This window comes from Puccinia triticina, chromosome 5A (genome assembly GCF_026914185.1).
Source record: "Puccinia triticina chromosome 5A, complete sequence".
In the NCBI taxonomy this organism is placed as follows: Eukaryota; Fungi; Basidiomycota; class Pucciniomycetes; order Pucciniales; family Pucciniaceae; genus Puccinia; species Puccinia triticina.
The window spans coordinates 7,198,242-7,217,635 of record NC_070562.1 but is presented as its reverse complement, the minus strand read 5'-3'; the positions used below and the strand labels follow the sequence as shown (position 1 = coordinate 7,217,635).

At 48.2% G+C, this 19,394-nt stretch overlaps 4 protein-coding genes across 4 annotated transcripts; 3 read left to right on the top strand and 1 right to left on the bottom strand.

Annotated features, from left to right (window-relative positions):
* Window positions 1–170: 170 nt before the first annotated feature.
* Window positions 171–4,928, bottom strand: PtA15_5A827 (uncharacterized protein; the record flags this gene model as incomplete). The annotated part of the gene is made up of 11 exons (XM_053169630.1): window positions 171–482; window positions 582–837; window positions 934–1,070; window positions 1,150–1,476; window positions 1,553–2,076; window positions 2,143–2,260; window positions 2,345–4,225; window positions 4,306–4,450; window positions 4,511–4,651; window positions 4,741–4,806; window positions 4,921–4,928. 11 exons carry the CDS (start codon window positions 4,926–4,928, stop codon window positions 171–173), a joined length of 3,915 nt encoding a protein of 1,304 aa, XP_053020808.1.
* A 756-nt stretch (window positions 4,929–5,684) lies between these two features.
* Window positions 5,685–6,389, top strand: PtA15_5A826 (uncharacterized protein; the record flags this gene model as incomplete). Its single annotated transcript, XM_053169629.1, has 1 exon — window positions 5,685–6,389. The coding sequence occupies one exon, from the start codon at window positions 5,685–5,687 to the stop codon at window positions 6,387–6,389; it is 705 nt and encodes a 234-aa protein (XP_053020807.1).
* Window positions 6,390–8,491: 2,102 nt separating this feature from the next.
* Window positions 8,492–9,896, top strand: PtA15_5A825 (uncharacterized protein; the record flags this gene model as incomplete). The annotated part of the gene is made up of 4 exons (XM_053169628.1): window positions 8,492–8,590; window positions 8,731–8,924; window positions 9,051–9,390; window positions 9,471–9,896. The coding sequence occupies 4 exons, from the start codon at window positions 8,492–8,494 to the stop codon at window positions 9,894–9,896; spliced, it is 1,059 nt and encodes a 352-aa protein (XP_053020806.1).
* Window positions 9,897–17,508: 7,612 nt separating this feature from the next.
* PtA15_5A824 (uncharacterized protein) lies at window positions 17,509–18,488 on the top strand (the record flags this gene model as incomplete). Its single annotated transcript, XM_053169627.1, has 3 exons — window positions 17,509–17,628; window positions 17,707–17,832; window positions 17,940–18,488. 3 exons carry the CDS (start codon window positions 17,509–17,511, stop codon window positions 18,486–18,488), a joined length of 795 nt encoding a protein of 264 aa, XP_053020805.1.
* Between the last annotated feature and the right edge of the window lie 906 nt (window positions 18,489–19,394).

Below are 19,394 nucleotides of genomic sequence, written 5' to 3'. Positions count from 1 at the left end.
TAATGGGCTAGAAAACACGGATCTGTATTGGATTACCACAAGCGCATGAATGCCTGACTATACCCTCCTCAAAAACAAACAATTTTATCTCGTGTAGCCAAAAAAAAGGAAATCTATGACCGATAATCAAAAAAAAAGTATATATAGAGAATGTACAAGACTCCTGAGCTCTACCGTTGTTTGTGTTGAGTAGACTTTTTAGCGTTTCTAAGGCGGATTTGATTAGCATCGTTGGGATGAGTTTTGACGGCTTGAGAGGAGGAAGAGGGCTGCCGAAGCTCGTCTTCTCCGGCCTCGATTTTCTTATCGAGCTCGGCCTGGAGGGCGGTTTCCTGGGCTTTCCGTCTGGCTTCTCGACGCTGGATGCCTTTGACAACCATGCCTTTCGGCCGGACGTCGGAGAAGAGGAACTTGGCAATCAGCTCCATCAGCATCGCTCCCCCGAAATCCATGCACATCACTATACACAATTGCATCCGGAACTATCGGTTGAAATAGGCACAGGGATTAGTAAACACAACCATCTACTAACCGACTGCTTCAGGAGAGATAACTTGTCCCCAAGGAAGGTCTAGACTCACGCTGGTGGGCATGTCAACTAATTGCAGCCATCCATTGGCTTCAGGTACGAAGTTGGTTGCCCCCGAAAAGGCGACCGCAGCCGCGCCAAGCAAGCCGTAGAACAGCGGCTTGTTCTCCTTGATGTCTTCACGGAACGGTCGGCCCTGGAAGTTCACAGCAAATGTCGAGACGCTTTGGCACGTCGAGAGCAAGTAGATCGCACTGTTCAGCAGACTCGGCTCGAACTCGGCATCCAGATTGATTTCTTTGGTTCGTCTACATGCGATTTAGGTTGTTGACATCAGAAGAAGATGAGTTGGTGGAGAGTCAGTGATCGACGCTTGGGTATCACCAGACTTCATCATTACTCACGGTGATGTCTTTTCACAAAGTCCTGTGATGTAGATCAATGCTGCTAAATGGCAGATGAATTGTCCCAGGACCGTTGCCACGACGTAAGTGTTGAAGATACTGCCCTGAGGCCGCTCCTTGGACAGTCTCTCGACAGGCTGAGGATTGAGGAGATATTGGAATGAGCTCGACATTTCCAGTGTTGAATGAAGGTGGACGAAGGAAGATGCGACTGACCTTGGCCCGGGAGATACAAAGGAAACAGGCCGACATGCAAACACCCTGGATGGTCATCTGGTAGTCACCAAACTTAACACCATCCAGGTATTGGACACTCAGACTGTACGCGGAAATCAAGCAGTTCGAGGCAAGGATTTTGTACATCTGAGTCGTGGCTACAAGCGTACAGCGCCCTTGTCGAATGATCGTCGAGACTGCCGAGACGTTGGACAGCTTCGACGTGAACGGAGCTGCGACTGACGCATCGCCCAGTTTAATCTTCGGTGGTCCTTCAGAGTCTTCCTCCATATCGGCCATCTTCGACGTGATATCGGCCAAATTAAACTAGCAATAACAAGTGAGCGGTTGTATGTCAGCAAATGCGAGCGAAATTGGAGCAAAGTGATTTGAGGATTCTAACCTTCTCCATCGGATTGGCTTTCCGTGCATCTTGACCAGTTTTGAGTGCCTTTTGGTGCACATCAACTAGTTCTGGGTAGATCTGGGCGAGGGCGGCGGGTACAGGAGGAGGTGGTTGATTGAACCTTTGAGAGATATTGAGCTGAGTCTGCCAGACTTTCTTTAGCCGCTCGTTCCTCTGATGCTCGGCGATTGCCTTCAAGTCTTCTGGAGATCCGTCGAGCAGGGCCACGCCTACGTGGGCAGCCTTCAACGCACCCACGTCATTCGTCCCGTCACCCGCCATCAGAGTCGTGTAGCCCAGCGATCGCAGAGAATTCAGAATTAGCTCCTTGTGGGCTGGCGACACTCGCGCGTAAACCCAGACATTCTGCACAAGATCTATCCAGCTCGGCATCCCTACAAATTGCTTGAGGGCTACCCCAGTTATGCACAGATCATAATCTGAAAGTATCTTAGGATCGATCGGTTTAGACACATCCACCGGGATGACCATCTGATCATCCACCGTCCTCCAGACCAGATCTAACATACAAAATTGGAAGATCAGAATTTTGCCTTCAAAACTGAAGGTTGGTTATACAAACATACCTTTCTCGTCTGTCGAGTTTTCCCGCACGTCTAATACTAAACATTCGCGATCCACAATTTCAACCTCTTTGGCTACATGCACCGCTGTTAAAGGATTGTCCCCAGTGATCATGATACACTGGAATTTCGAGGAAAGGATTTTTATTGTCAGCTGCTGAATAACATTGGCTCGCTCATATGATCATAAGATCATAAAACGCACTCGATGTGATGAATCTGCAAGCATTTTTAAGGTCTCTACTGCATCTGGCTTGAGAGGACAAGTAAATACCAAAAACCCAGCAAAGATGAGCTCGGACTCGGCTTGTTCCCGTAGGAGATCATTAATTTTATTTGCGCCTTGGATGTTGATGAATTTGTACGCCAGAGCTAGCACCCGACTTCCCCGACGGGTGTAATACTTATACGTGCTCTCATAGTGTTCGGGGACGTTGGAGATCATGGCTTTGATGACTTCGGGTGCGCCCTTGACTGACACCATGGTCCTCGTTTGCCGATCAGGTGTTACGACTGTCGAGACCGTCGACATCCGTTTCAACAGAGAAGAAAACTGGAATCGGCGTTTGATGGTGATCACCGCACGATGGATGTGATCATTGGATGAAGGTAAAATGGTGTCTCCTTGGTTGACACACCAATCAACGGCCTCGAGAGTCGTTTTTTCCATCGGGTCACCGATTATACCGTCATCTAGTAGGACCAGTGAGTGAGCTGAGGCTAGAGTAAATGTGGTTTCCATGCCGGTTTGGTGGAGTGGAACAAGCTTCAGGACGTCCGACTCATCTACTCCAACTACACCCTCGACCATCAGGTCTTCCCCAGTGATTGTGCCGGTTTTGTCGAAGCAACAGACATCGACCCGACCGGCCGAAGGAATTCTAAATGGCTCAGTGCAAAAGATGGCATACTTTGAGAGAGCGACCAAAGAGGCATTAACAGCCATGGAGAGTTCCATTGGAAGCTCAGGTGGGACGACAGAGGTGATGATGATCACGCAATCCAGCAACAATTTCGAGCGTTTCAAGTTGCGCTCGACTCCTTTGACCCAGACGTATCGGCTTGCAATGATGGCGAAAAGCATGAGGAAGGCTAAGAATAGGAAGCTCTCATAGTTGTTTGCAGTGACTTGTTCGGTAGAGAAGATCATCGTCCTGATCAGCTGGCCTTGAGTGGTTCCAAATCCAGTCCGAAGAACAATTGCCAAGCAACCGCCATCAGGGGTCTTCAGCTTGTCTCCAACAGCATCTGAACTTGATGGAGTAACTTGTAAGATCTTGGTCCCACCGAACAAACACGAGTTGCGATCATTGCCCATGAAGTCGAGCCGATCGTCACCCGAGCGTAACTCGACGGACTCTTTGAGTAGTGGGGTTGATTCACCAGACAACATGGCTTCGCTTGCGATACAGGTCCCACGGAGAAGAAGCAGATCGCAAGGCACGGCAGAATCTTCCTTAGTCCGTAACACAGACACCAAGTCACCGGGGACAAGTTCATCGGACAGCACTTCGCTCCATTTTCCGTTTCGGTAGACGTTGATCTGATAAGGCTTGATCGACATGGTTCGGAACTCGTTCAAGGTTCGCAAGCGTTGAAAGACGGTGGTACATTCAAAGACGATCAACATGAATAGCGTGAAGAGACTGTAATACCAGTATTCGTCCAGGAACCAGAGACCGACGGAGAACATTTGGAAGACAAAGAACGGCGCTTGCATGTGTTCGCCGAGCAATTCGAGGAACGTCGGTACGGGAATGTCGAAGGTATTCTTTCCATACATTTCTTTGGCCAGGGCGAGCTCAGAGTCGCTAGAGATCCCAGTTGAAGTCGTCATAGTCGACATGGGTGGCTTCGAGTCCGAGGGGTATGCCAGCAGACCGAATGAATGGCTGGTAGGTGAATAAAAGTAATGGTCTCGTTGATATTCAATGTAAAGTATCGTTTCTTGCTGAGCTTGAGCATTCTTGCCGGATGTTGGATTTTGCACGGTACGCTTGGAGCGCAAGATCGGACAGAATGCTGGAGTACCTTTGTTGGGCTTCGGGATCACTTTGACAAGATCGGCTTTGCTAATATCATCCACCTGCAACAAACAAGAAGGATGTGCGGGTCAGATGAAGTCCGTTTTTTTTGCTGGGAACCCCGACTCATGTGGGCACGAACTCTCAAAGACGTAGCTGCTTGTCGGATAGTTGTATTCCACCTCGTAGCCAGCCAACTCAGCGCATGGCCCCCGAAAACGGTAACACAGAGCAAGAAAGTCCATTCCTGTGATTCGCCATCCACAGAGCGAAGATAACGGTCATATCTAGGATGTTTGCGTACCAGTCAGTCCAATCGAGTTGACCGAGTGTAGGAAATGACTTACTCAAAAAAGTAGGCATATGCCGCAAGGGGATAAGCGAAGATGAATGGAAAGACGTAGGTATGAGTGATAAGCGGCCTCAAACGTAGCAAGACGATCGACTCGATCTCTGGCGACACGATCGTAGCCCCGCCAGATTTAGACCTGAGAGATAGTGCAAGTATGTTGAATGTCAAGACAAATTGCCAATCGATAATGGTTAGATATTATATGAAGGGGACCTCAAAACTCACATTTTCACGATCTCTCCGTAGTTTTCTGCTTCCACTGGGTACCGCCAGGCTGGGTCAATTTCGAGTCTTTGTTACTTTGGTGATCGGTGTCCTGCTGATGCTCAAGAAAGGTGTTGCCTTTGTCTTTTTCAAGTCCAGCTCGTAGTACACCGCCTACACGTAATCAGCCCCCTCGCTCACACGGGCATGTCACCAGCCGTGACAGCCCGGTCAAGTACGGGCCGCAGTCCTGGACATCTGCGCGCTGCGACAGGCCGCACCTGGCCACACCGAAACTGCCCGAAGCAGGAATGAACGATCAAGCGCTACAAGTGGATTCCGCATTCGACCTGGACGATTGACGAGTCAGGTCGAAGAAATGGACAATCCGCCCACAAACGCGTCAGAGAAATCCGGGCTAAATCCCAAGTGCCTAGAAGGTATTGCAATATGCCAAAATTCTCTTCTATCAACTCATCAAACTCGTTGGCTAACTTTTAAATCCCCTTGAATCCTACCTAGAATCAGTTATTCAGGGTTTTGAAAAACTAGCGCGTAAAATCCAACAGATGCTTAATCAACATGTCACTCGTACTGTCCCTGTTGATGCTGTGGACTCGAGGGAAACTCTCCACTATCGGTTACAATCGGCCCTCCTACCTCTCTTAAACGATCAACTCGCCACGCTCTTAACATTCCTAGATCATTCAAGCATGAAGAACGAACCGGAATCAAAACTTGAACGTATATTGGAGATCCAACCAGAGCTCGAACACAACATAACTCAAATCCACTCTGACATTCTCGTCATCTGTCCGGAATCTTTGTCTAACTCAAGCCAAACGGATGACCAGCTCCTCAAAGGATTTAAGGTGTATATGCTTCTTGAACTCAAAAAAAAGTGGCACCACGTATCTGGCGTGCTCTTACATGCCTTTTCACGCGCCGCAGACTGCATCCAAGACATGAAGTTATCGACAGGGGGTTCCTCTGATATGAGTCGTAAATTTTCGCCGTGTAGGTATTGGATTCTCCAAGCAATAGATTTTATCAAGCTCACTAGCAGATACTTGAACGAATCTGAATTGGATATTGTCGAAGATTCTGGGAAAGAGCCAACCGCAAAAATCGTTGGTCTACTAGACAGGAACATCATCCTAGCCAAACATGATCTTCCCTTACCTCCCTCTCAATGTCGATTCGCGCATCAACCGGCATTCCATCTTGCTTGCTTGGCAAGGGTCCTCTTACAGCTATCGAGGTTATTTTTCAAGAAGTTATCAAGGCACGAGATGAACAGCCATACCTTCCCATTATCTACCCAGATGAACTCTGATCAACTCGAAGCTTTATGCCAATTGGCCGAAAATGTGTTGGCCGATCACCGCGATATTGAGAATCTCATTTACTATGCTGATGATCATATTGAAGAAGGTGTACCAATTGATGCTCAAGCTTTGACTCACAAGGCTGAACTTCTTGCTAGTCGGTTTGAAGGTCCATTGCTTTGTGTATTCAGCTATCTTGTCCCCTTGATCGAGAGTCTTCCCAATCGGGACTACTACCGGGATTGGTTTGATACATGGAACTTTCTACTCAAATTAGCTGTCCATAGCTTTGTCCAAGCTGCTGAAACCCTTCCAAGTCTTGAGTTCCCAGCCTATTATTAGCATACTTGGTTCTCTGTGTCTTGTTACAAGCATCATCTCCATGCCAAAAAATTTCTATTAGCAGAGGAGATGAGATTGTGTTTCACATTTTTTCCTCCCTCAGGTGTTAGCTTGTATCATCCCTTCCCCTGAAGGATTTACAACAGATTTCAGAGGGGAGTGAAAAAAAACTCACATTTCTAGTGGCGGGAAACTAACCAAGAGCTACAGGATACGCGTGTTTTGTTTTACGGACTTACTTTGCGCACTACGAGAAACTCTTCGCGCACTGTGGGGGTCGTTGTCTCGACATCCCGCCCCCAGTGCGCGCTTTTGCCACGGCTCTTCGCGCACTGTGCATTCCCCCCAAAAAACGGTTTGCATTTCTTGAGATATTTTTTGATGAATCAATAGAATGACTTTTTATGATCCCCCTAAAAAATAATCAAGTCATTTAGGGGTCTCCTTGAGCCTAGAGAAAATTGACATGAAAAAATCATATTTTAACGCGGCAGGGACCTGTAATACCGCTTCCTGTGCACCAGTAGCCCCAAAAATTTCACAGTATCATGGTACATGTGAAAATTCATGACCTGATAATTTTCAGAATTTTCACCAGCTTTCCTTTGGCCCAAATAGGTATTGCGTTTATTATTTTGCATATATGTATAACTTTTTTGTTACACACAACAAAGGTACAAAATTTTGAGAGCACAGCGAAATATGCTTCAAATGAATTCCCTGAAATTCCTAGCAATATTGTGTCATTATAAAATGAGATATAAGGGGTGCGCAGCAGGCTTAGTAGGAAAATTACTGCTAAATGTATAGCTTTTTTGTTACACACCCAAACAGTCCCAAAATTTCAGAAATGTTTTCATTGTGGATATTCTCCGCGCCATAAATTTCTTGGCAATAGTGTGTCATGATAACATGAGATATAAGGGGTGCGTGGCGGGCTTAGTAGGAAAATGGCGGCTACATGTATAGATTTTTTGTTACACGCTGAAACAGTCTGAAACTTTCAGGAATGTTTCAATTTTGCATATTCTCCGCGCCACAACGCTCTTAGCAATAGTGTGTCATTAAAACATGAGATAAGTTAGCAGTCATTTTCCAACTAAGCCCGCCGCACTACATCTCATGTTATCATGACACACTATTGCCAAGAAATTTATGGCGCGGAGAATATCCACAATTAAAAAATTTCTGAAATTTTGGGACTGTTTGGGTGTGTAACAAAAAAGCTATACAGTTAGCAGTAATTTTCCTACTAAGCCTGCCGCGCACCCCTTATATCTCTGGAAAAAATTCTGAAAATTATCAGGTCATGAATTTGCACATGTGCCATGATACTGTGAAATTTTTTGGGGCTACTGGGGCACAGGAAGTGATATTACAGGTCCCTGCCGCGTTAAAATATGATTTTTTCATGTCAATTTTCTCTAGGCTCAAGGAGACCCCTAAATGACTTGATTATTTTTTAGGGGGATCATAAAAAGCCATTCTATTGATTCATCAAAAAATATCTCAAGACATGCAAGCCGTTTTTTTGGCGGAAAATGCAGTGCGCGAAGAGCCGTGGCAGAAGCGCGCACTGGGGGCTGGACATCGAGACGACGACCCCCACAGTGCGCGAAGAGTTTTCCGCAGTGCGTCAAGTAAGTCCGTTGTTTTATTACACAAAAGTACAAAAAATGTCTGAGAACAAAATCTAAGTTGGGTCAGGCAGGTGTTTACTGTCAGCTTGCCTTCGCAACGCTCCCAGGGTCGAGCTTAACCAAGCCTCTCAGGAGGAGAGCCCCGCAGGGTCTTTCGCGCGAGGCGCCAGCCTGCCAACTCAGAAGGAAGGACTGACTAAGTTCGTCCCAGGGTTGGTCCGCACCCCGAGCAAGCAGCGTCGGGGACCAGGGCCCGACGACATGTTCCCACCGACTCCCACCCCCCGGTCGACCCGAAGTAGACCAAAACATTCGCGGCAACAAGTCAACATCGGACCCTGCACTCTCCACAGTCCAGCCCAACCAACTCCGCTCGACAGCCCAAGGAAATAGCCAACCGACAGCACAAACTCAGGCCTCGCTTTCCACTCTCGAATATCACCATCACCAGACGTAGATCAAATGGACAGGTTCGAGATCTGCGATGTTTGGGCTGATAATCTGGACAGTGAAATGGCTATCATCAGGGACCTTGTAGAGTATTATCCATACATCGGAATGGTATGTTTTCTTTCCCTTTTTCAAAAAAAGCGTATCTGTTTCCGGATTCCAGGTGCCCCCCTAGTTTCGTTTTCGCCACCAAGTCAAACAGACAGCCCACGAATATCTACCATCTGACTGACTTCCACATTTCTGAACAGGATACCGAATTCCCTGGGGTCGTTGCTCGACCTATCGGCACTTTCAAAACCCCGTCTGATTATCATTATCAGACCTTGCGTTGCAACGTCGACCTCTTGAAGATCATTCAACTCGGACTCACATTGTGTGATGAGAATGGGAGAAAGCCCGAAGGGAAATGCGTTTGGCAGTTCAACTTTCGCTTCAACCTCAAGTTCGTCGTCCCGGCTTTCGCAACTTGATTTTTCCCTCCTCGCTTAGCTAGAAATCCTCCTCAGCGCCAGCTATGCAGCCCGCCGAAGCTGATACCTGGATTTTCGGTTGATCTTGCTGATGTTAGTGACGATATGTATGCGCCTGACTCCATCGAACTTCTGCAAGCATCTGGGCTCAATTTCAAGCGACACGAGGAACAAGGAATCGATCCCGAGTATTTCGGCGAACTTCTCATCTCGTCTGGTCTCGTTTTGCTCGAAGACGTCAAGTGGATCAGCTTCCACTCTGGGTACGACTTTGGCTATATCCTCAAGATGGTCACCCTCGTCAACATGCCCGTTTCCGAAACCGAATTCTTCGATCTCTTGAAGACTTGGTTCCCTTGCATTTACGATATCAAATTCTTGATGAGGAGCTGCAAGAGTCTCAGGGGTGGATTGAACGAAGTAGCCAAAGACCTCAACGTTTGTCCAGCACCAGTACACACTTCTCCTCGATATTATTGCACGCTTACATGTCTGCTTCTACCTTTCTTTCCTGACAGGTTGCTCGCAAAGGCAAGGAGCATCAAGCAGGCTCGGACTCGCTTTTGACCGCGGACACGTTTTTTGCTTTACGGGCGCAATATTTTGACAACGAATTAGACGATGGAAAGTATTTGGGACAAATCTACGGGCTGGCCTCGTCGGGACAAGCCCAATTTTCTCGCGAGATGACGCCCTCGCTTGCGGATGATCCTCTTGGCTTTCCGATCGATCCGATCCCGACGCCGCATACGACGGCCACACCTTCATCTTCCTTGATCCGTCGCCAAGTCCTCCCCCCTCGTCATCATCTCTCAAACCCTCAAGAACCCGGCCCCCGAGCTAGCAGCGCCGTCAGTATCAAAAACCCCAATGCGCCAAATGGTTCAGATGGTAGCGCGAATCCTTTTGCGCCTTACCGAGCTGGTAGCCCTGCGGTCCGTTAGTGGCCCAGCTGTCAGTTCTATCAATCTCTGCTCTTCAGGCCCCCGCACCACTACCTACTACTAAGTATCCTCTCCTGGGTACAAGTCGTGGATGGTTATTAACAAAGTGGGAGATTCCCACACCGATCCGGTTCCTGATCTGATGTGAAGTTGAAGACGGCCCAGTTTTCATTGCTACAACACGTTCAAGCCAGCCTCTCAAAAGTTCCATACTAGGTCTCAACTGTCCTTTTCATCCTGCTGCTATCTGCCCTATCTGATATATATTGATTTTCCTCTTTTGTTGTCGATGAGGACGTGTGTGATCTTTTCTCTCTCTTTTCTCCTGAAGCAAAGACATCAGCTCCTGAGGTCCTGCCCTCTCACCTTACTTTTCACTCACCTTCTTTCTTCATGTGTCTGTTGACCTGTTAGCTTCCAAATCGTACAATCTCACCGCCTTGTAGCCGAAGAAAGAAAAACACTTAGTTGATATCTTTTCTCGGAGTTTCTTCTGTTTGTAATGATCAACAGATATGGTGGCTCGATCTCAAGGCTATGACCAAAATAAAAAAACATTTTGGTGTCCATTGAAACGCTGCTGCCAACTCTTACAAAATCTACCATCTAACTAAGGATGGCTAATGGGCAGCCCGGCAACATCCAAACAAGGGGTTTGAGCTATTTCTTGAACAGGCCTCTAATCTAAGTAAATGGTCTAAAACCCCAGAGGCTGTCTTGTCTGGTTCATGATCAAAAAAATTGATTGGCGCAATTGGAGCCCGCAGGTGGCCCATTGGAAAGCCCGCCCATTAGCCATCCTTACATCTAACTTGTAGCAAGTCCGGCTGAAACTACACACCAAGCCTGCCTGTAGTAGGGCAGGCGAGACCTTGGCAGAAGGCCATCACATACAGCGGACCCATAAAAGCTTGCGACTTTTGTCGCGCGTTTTGAAACTTTGTGCCGCAGCCGCGAATCTTCTCGCAGCAGAAATGCACCGTGCGCGCGGGCCGTGCTTCGGGGGATCACGGGGGGATCAGCACCATGCCTGCTGACCCGCAAGCGAGCGGCCAGCCGTCCCCCCCCCACCACCAGCGCCACCACCTCACCGTCGCCGCCGCCGTCCTCGTCCCCGTCACCGTCGCCGTCACCGTCACTGTCACCGTGAACATCACCGCCAGATCCAACCGTGCAGATTGATTCGGTCGTCAATTTGGAAAGATTTAAGTGCTCCCGATCCAGAAGAATTCGGTCGGGACACTTGGAACTGCCCACGTAAGTCTATTCGGTTCTTGCTTGTTCATCAGCCACCACCAACTCATACATTTCTGGTACTACTAGCCCGACACCATCACCGTAAACCCTGTTCAGATTGATCCGGTTGTCAAATCGATCCTCTCCTGCCGATCCAACCCACACAAACCATCCGCCTCTCTTCAGGATGAACAACGAATCACACGGTCGTTCTATCTCTCCATCCGAATATGAAGAATGGTTCCATCACCCCTTGACCCCACCCTCGGAGCGCCATGTGCCGGGCTTGTTTGATGGAACCGCACATCTAGTCAAACTCCGCAATCGCCGCCATGCAGCCTTTGTGCAAAGCCAGCAAAGAGAATCTGTCCTGGACCCATCACTATTTGGCCCAGTATCACCAGCCACGGTCCAATCAATCACATCAACTGCCAACTCTCAGCAAAGCCAGCTAACCAACTCTCAACAAAGCCAACACCGCCCTCGTTCAGACTCAACCTCTGGCCGCCCCGAGGTTCCAATTGGGATCGACTTCATCTTCTTTTTCCCCGCTTCTCCCCCACCTTCTCCTAGCAACTCTCGCAAGCAAAGAACCCTTGTTCCTGATCCCCCACAACACAGAAAAATCAGCCCCGATGTTGGTAAGTTAATTGTCAATTGGCCAACGCGTGATTACAATGTCGATAGCTTCAAAGCTGCGGTGATTTCCTCAATTCGAAACGATGAAGATGAGGACGCTGGAATCTTTGCTCAGGAACGCAAGGATGATGGGAAGATCACTTGGTACTTGATCATCCCACATGGAGGCCCCTTTGCAGCAGCCCAGAAAAAGCGACTTGACTCCCCGGAAATATTCCAGCAATTCCTCATGGCCGCCAAGGGCACTCCAGAACATTGCCAGATTGTCTGTCGATTAGTCCAGCAAGATCCCAATGTTGTTGCTAATGTAAGTTGTATTTTTTTCTATCTAAAGCTGTTATAACTCATCATCTAATTTTTTGGACAAATTCCAGAAAGTATTGGCATACAAACACCTCAAGACAGCTCGTAATGGCGGAGCTTTGACTTCTACCCCAAATCCAACCAATGGACCCTCTCAAGGTGCCCAGGCCGCGGCCTCTACTGTTGAATTGGTCAACCAGCTCAACAATATTCATGGCCCCGCGGAGCACCTCACTGGAAGTCACGAAGGCCATGTTTACATCAATCCGGAAAACCCTGATCAGTATTTCCACTTGAATATGGGCCGAGCAACTTCGTGGGCAAAGGCGATTGTAAGTTTTTTTTTTTTTGAATTTTTCGTTACAATAATTTGCACTGACTTTGCCTTTGAAAGAGAAAAAATCCTTGAGTAACCCTCCTGGTTCCGCCAAAATCAGACCAGTTCCAGTATAAGACCAAGGGCGATGAACCACCGCCACCACCTCCCCCGCCTCCATCGGTGCAGATCCCAGTTGCGAATCCATTCAACTTCCCTGCAATGTTCTTCAACCCGACAAACATGCCGACCACCTCAATGAATATGCCCACCGCCAACGCTCCAAGGACCCCCGACCCGCCAGCGCGGGCTGTGTCTCCAACAACTCCGCCACACGATATTGGTAACATGGATGATTTCTTCCGATTTTCTCACATCGATCCCAATTCCCCCAAAGTCCATGATGGTATGAGCACCCTTGGGATCACACACTGGACAATGTTCAAGCTTTTCACTGCGGCGGAGCTCCATGAAAAAGGGATACCTGAAGGTCTGGCCCGATCCATAGCTTACTCGGCTAAGAAGTATACTCATCACTTGATGAGGGGGTCTAGAACCCAATAAAGAGAGTAATCAACTTTGTTCTTTTTTTATTATCATTTTATCTTTCAAACTCATTCGGTCATTATCCCCTTTCCTTCTGCAATTCTTTCCTCATGTCCCTGTGATTCTTTCCTATGTACAATTCATTCTTTCATTTTGTGTGATTCTTTCCTTATGTACCGATCTTTGATGCTGTGACCTGCTCAAAATTCTCGGTTGGATGATGAGCGCGATATCTGTGAAGAAACCGCGATGAACGCGATATCTGTGAAGAAACCGCTTGTCCGTTCGAAGCAGTGAAGGGACTCTAACTGGCACCGGCTCCGTGAAGGACGGAGGGCCTGCCACCTTGCTTATGATGCAAGTCTGGTGACTGGCTCAGTCCGTTCGAAGCAGTGAAGGGACTCTACAAGCTGGCACCGGCTCCGTGAAGGACAGAGGGCCTGCCACCTCGCTTATGATGCGTCTGGTGACTGGCTCAGGGCCGAACCTGTTACACTTCATTGCGTAACAGATGAGATGCAATCGGAAACTCTTGGAACACGTCCTGTGGGGGCGGGGACTTGTGAAACGAAAAGAGTATTGATTGTCTTTTGAGCAGTGAAATGATGACGAGAAAAACAATTGATTTTTGGGTGCGAGTGGTTAAAAAACAGAGAAATGTGACACAGGAGCAACACAACAACTCAGTACGAGCTCTAAAGGGAGTCACAAGCAGTCAAATGATGATCGGGAAGTGCCCATGAGACCGGGGAAACTGTTTGGGATCAAGCTGCTGTAGCTGAGCGATGACTGCGAACTGAAGGCTTGGTTGAAGAACGACGAGAAAGAGCTTCCGAGGCCGGAGAACGCTGGTGGAGACAGGATATTAGAAAGGGATACGGTGTCTCAGGCTTAGGATGAGAATCATTGAGGTCGGTCATAGAGGGTGACTTACAGGAAAAGATTGACAAGTTCAGTCCGTGTATCCCGAGCCTTGAAAAAGGCCGCGCATGAGCTCAGGGGTGAAAATAAGCCTGGTGAAGGCCTCAATCTGCTCGCCGTCGGTTTCGCCACCGTCCAGTTCGCCATATCGTCGTAAATTGGACTTCAAGACACTGAAAGCTTTTTCAATCGGGTTCATGTCGGGGGAGTAGGCAGGAAGGTACACAAGATGACAACCAACATCCTTGACAAGCTCCTCGATTCGACCATTGTGATGGATCTGAGCGTTGTCCACGACTAGGACACTACGGGGTCCTGGAAATGGATTCATGCTTGGAAGCTTCAAGAGCAAGGCATTCAGAATGAATTCACAAGAAGCTAATGCTAATTTCAAAAGAAAGACTCACCAAAGCATGTTCTAAGTAGTGCTCAAAATCAACCCGCTTGACATTTTCTTGCTGGGTCATAATTGAAACCAGACCACTGAGAGCCACTGCTGGGATTAAGTTGAATCGATGAGTTGCCCGCGCCACCGAAAGTCTTGATGTCCTCTCGCCAATCGGGGCCCAACCCCGGGTACGAATTACGCCGTCCAGACACACACCACTTTCATCTTGGAGGAAGAAAGTTCAATGAGCTAAAATGTAGATAAAGAAAAAAGAAAAAAAGGGACTCACCGGTGAAGACAAGGCAATTGGGGTCGTAGTTAGCCATCATGATGATGTATTGTGCGCGTTGGATCGGATTTTGGTTGGAATTGACCTTCCTCATTGTTTTTTGACTCATACGGAGGCGTTCATGGAGTTCGTTTGATATGGTTTGTGAAGAGATGTGAACGTTACACTGCTCCATTAGGGATTCCCGGATTTCTTCAAGGTATATCGTTGGATGGTTGGTGACCATATCCAAGAGAAAGCCCCTTTCTTCGTTGTTGAGAGCCAAGGGCCGACCTCTGGTTTGGTAGGTAGCTGGATCGGCGACAACAGCTCGCGTTGTCTCATATAACGAACACCAGCGTCGCAAGGAATCAGAACTGACCTCGGATCCATTTGCAACATTGATTTCCGCAAGGTTTTTCCCATGAAGGGCCGCCTGAACAACGAGGTACTTGAAGGATGCGCTGTACTTGACATACATTAAGCCTAGAGAAGGGGGAGTGCTGTCAGCTAGGTAAGTGGTATTTGAGGTAAAAGAAAAGGAAGACAAACCTGTCTAAACTGTCCAATTGCCAAATGGGATTGATCTGCGCGGGTGGATCTGGCGGCGACGGTGACAGCAACGGTGACAGTGACAGTGACGGCAACAGCAACGGCGAAGGTGAGGGTGGTGGTGGCAATGGTGGTTGGGTGTCGTGGGACGGACTGGCTGGGCGCCTGCAGGCACCTGCACTCTGGCATATCCCCCCGTGATCCCCCGAAGCACGGCCCGCGCGCACGGTGCATTTCTGCTGCGAAAAGATTTGCGGCTGCGGCACAAAGTTTCAAAACGCGCGACAAAAGTCGCAAGCTTTTATGGGTCCGCTGTAGATTCCAGCTGGAAAGATTTTCAGAGTTGGACGAACCAAGAAGCTCTCCAAGTTTAAACTTCATAATGCTTGAGCTGAGATCCTGGGGGACATGCTTCTTGTACTCCACACAGTGGCAGCCTGTGTGCATAGTATCTCCACAAACTTGAGAAGTGCCTCGCTGCTGCGGATTATAGACATTCGCCAAGACAGCCAAGGGGACCTGTCAAACAAATTCTTTGCGCTCCTCTGCGGAGTCATCACCACCCTTTACAATCCTTCTTCGCCTCAATGCGATTGAACAGATCAATAAACTTTTGCTTTTTGCTCGGACTACGGAACCTTCCGAGAGCATCTGCGTCGCAAAAACGCAATTTGTTCACGCGATACAGCCATGTTAGAAAAGCTTGCCAGCTCGTGTGGCTGAAACGATTTCAGCATTTCAGCCACAGGCCTGTACAGCTTCACTGTACAGACAGACAAAACCCGTTCGGGCAGCCGGTTTTGCTTGACATGGGTGCCGGGCCGGGCGAGGGGCAAGGGAGGCAGGGGCGGCGAAGGGCCGGATCGAAGTAAAATCGCTCCAGGAATCCAATGGTGGGGCCCTCAAGGCCCCAAAGTGGAAAACAAAGAAACTAGGTTTTTTCTTCCAATGGCATTCCTGACATACAGGAGCCATACAGGCTTTGAGGCTGAAATCAGCAGCCCAAAATTTGGGCCTGCCCAAAAGCAAGCTTTTCTAACATGGCTGTAGATACAAAGAACAGGGGTTTTTCGCGCGCGCAACAGGGCTGGAACGGCGTTTGAAACTGATAAGGGTCCCCAGTTAAACTGTCCCTGATAAGTATAACATGTTCTACGGCCTGGGCAGGACGGGGCTCTCGGAATTTGAGGAGTTAAGGTTCCGATGGCTAAAATGACGCTGACTACATACACCGCCTTGAGGCTTGGCCGGCGAGCCGTCATGCCTCTGACACCAGCGCCCGATGATCTCGCCAAGCATCAGCAAGCCCCCAATGGCTGGCAAAGCTTTCGTCAGTGTCAGTGACGACTAGTTCGGAAGCTGAGGGAAAGTCAGCTCGACCATTGTGGTTAATCACAAGGTAAGTGAATCTGTGAACTGGGAAGATTCATGTATGTACACTTTATCGTGTTACAGATGCGTCTGGAAGCCTTTTGTGAGGGAAGATCCCGGGGTGATACACGTTGACGTAGGCCATAGCTCGGGCATTGAGGAAGGCGAAGCATTCACGGAGCCTGCTTGGCCCCCGACCCGCACCTGGCCCGCACATCGGTTTTACATCACGGGCGCACGCGGCTCGCTGACCATCCATCTGTTTGTCTGTCGGAAGGTCACTCCATTCTGTCGCCACTGGCAGCGAAGCCAGGAGCCAGCCGGAGGCTTCCAGTCCGCCTCAAGGGTGACCCAGGACAGGCCCAGCGTTCCCAAGCTGAGATCGCCGGAGTCAAGTCGGCTGTGATGCGCCTTAGCGCACATACTTCATGCCTTGTGATAGAGGCTTAGCCCTGGGTGTTTGTGGGAGATATCACAGTCCAAGGAGCCCAAAGCATCATTAATTTCCTCGATTGGGGGTCAGCAGTGGCATGAAGCTCATTTTAGGTCATTGAGCTAGGTCATAACAGGCCCTGGCAGTAGTCCAAGTTCCAACGCTCAACAAACCAAACCCTTTTTTTTTATGTAACTCGGCCAGACAAAGAACAGGTCACCCGTTTTTCCCTTTACGAGCTTGCCCGCCTGGGAGACAATCGCGGCGTCATACTCTGAGCCTCAGCTATTCTGCTCATACATACTCAGTCGAGCCAAATCCTGAAACCATGCCCAATCCCTCATGCCCTTCCATGACCTCGCTTTAAAATTCCCCGTCTTCTCTGCGATTTCTTGAAGCGCGTCGTTACCCGAGTCTCCAGACACAACCGGTCCACGGATCAGTTTTCAATCTGCAGACATCCTCTGGCAAGCAGATTGGAACTATACATACCTTCAGGCTCCTCGCCCCTCTCCTCACGGCCTCAGACACTCTTATCATCCTCTATTCGCTGGACGGCGGATATATCATCATCCACATCTCCCAGTTGGGCCCCATCGACCTCGTCCACGATTGTATTCAAAACAGCCTGACGCTAGCATGTCTGTTGATGGCTTTCCGAGTATCATGATTCCACTCGAACAACAAGCCCGGGTGAACCCCTCAGTCCAGTCTATGTGGCCGAAGAAACAGGCATCAAGTCCTGAAACCGAGCTTTTGGTATATTTCGAATCTCTTGTCATTCTTCAGGCTTCGAAAGATTTACCCATTCTCGTTTGCCATTATTTCACATTTCAGAATTTCCAGACCGCCGAATTGCACCTCTTATTAGAAGCCATTTGTGCACTTAACCCTTCACTCCACATCTCGAAGACGGCTTACAACTCTCCTATCAACTGCCATTCACCTCGTCATGACGTCTATGTCAGTTCTTTCTTCTGCGTCAAGGTTTCCCTCTAGCTATCAGAAAAGCCTTGAGCATCAAACAGTGGCTGTCTTACTGACTGTAATTGATACGTTGGGCATTCCAGGTTGATGATTCATGTGGACCATCTTCTGATCATACGTATTTGAGGCCGGATAACTCAGTAACACAGCATCTGAATCTTTGCTCTTCAGATCTACATCCGCTACCCATGGCTAGAGTTCAATCTCCGGGATGTGGCTTTGGCCATTCTTGGGAGCCCACGCCGCTTACGCCTAAGTGTTGTAGCCCAACGAGCAAACCCTCTTCTCCGCCCTCGGACGCAATCGCAACACCGAGCGACACCAATTTGTCTACCTCTACTCCTCGACCTTCTGCGAATGCCCCTTTGCCTAAGACCGAATCCTCACCCGAATCTAAAGGCCGACTACCTCTCAAGCTACACTCAACTTACTGGCCAAAGAAAATTCGCTCGAAGAAAACTTGGTTACTTCAAAACAAAACAAGAAAAACTTTGGACACCATACCCGAGAATCAAGAATGGATAATCCAGAATCGATATCAGCAGGACATCTTGACGAACCTTCTCTCCGACAATTCTGAACCAAAATCCGTTTTCGAGAATGATTCTGACAGCGAGGACGGTGACGACTGATCAGAGCATTCTTCTCCCTGTTGTCCATAAGCTTATTTCTTTTTACCAATTTTCTACTCTACCTTCTTTGTCTTCGATTCTGGCCGCCATCTGCTTGGGTTTATAGGGCGCAAGTGAACATTATCAAAAAAACCCAATACGCAAGTCTAACTATGTTTAACATTTATACACTTATACATACTTGGCCTAAGTGCTACTGTTGTAACTCTTTATACTATAACACTCGACAGCGATCTGAGAAACCTTCCACCTTCCACTTCAATTGTAGCTCAGTTTTTTTCAGTTTGCATGTAAATTAAAATAAGTTCTACCCAATCCTAATCCCAGAAAGTTCCACAGTTAAACGCATTAAGTCTGATTCTTTTGATACATCACTTGTTCCTAGTATTCACTGCTTGAAAAAGCCATGCAACTGCAAGCAGCTGACATGTCAGAGCTCCACCAAAGAAGGTTGTGGTGCAACAAGCTAGCTGCAATGCACAGTGACTGCAAACAAAATCTTGTGTGCTTTGAATCTGGTATAGCTCCAACAGTTCTTACCCAGCAGCAGCTTGCATGTCAACTGTCGGCAGTTGCGTGAGCTTTCCACATAGTGATTTTTGCTCACAAGATGTGTTTCACCAAAAGTATCAGAAATTCCTAGTGTCTTACTCATTTCCAATATTTTGTCAACACAGTTTAAAAAAAGCGTCAAAACAAAATTTATTATGCAAAGGATATTTAGTCATGACCTTTCTGGAGTGCTTCAACTCCCCAGTCAAGCATGCTCTCCCCAGGTGATTGCGCATGAGAGCTTCTTGATGAGGCGGTACTACTACAATCATATTAGGGCATTTGGAATTGGTATTTTAAACATCATTTCACTAGTATGATGATAAAATGTTTGTAAAATTCCTCCAAATCAAG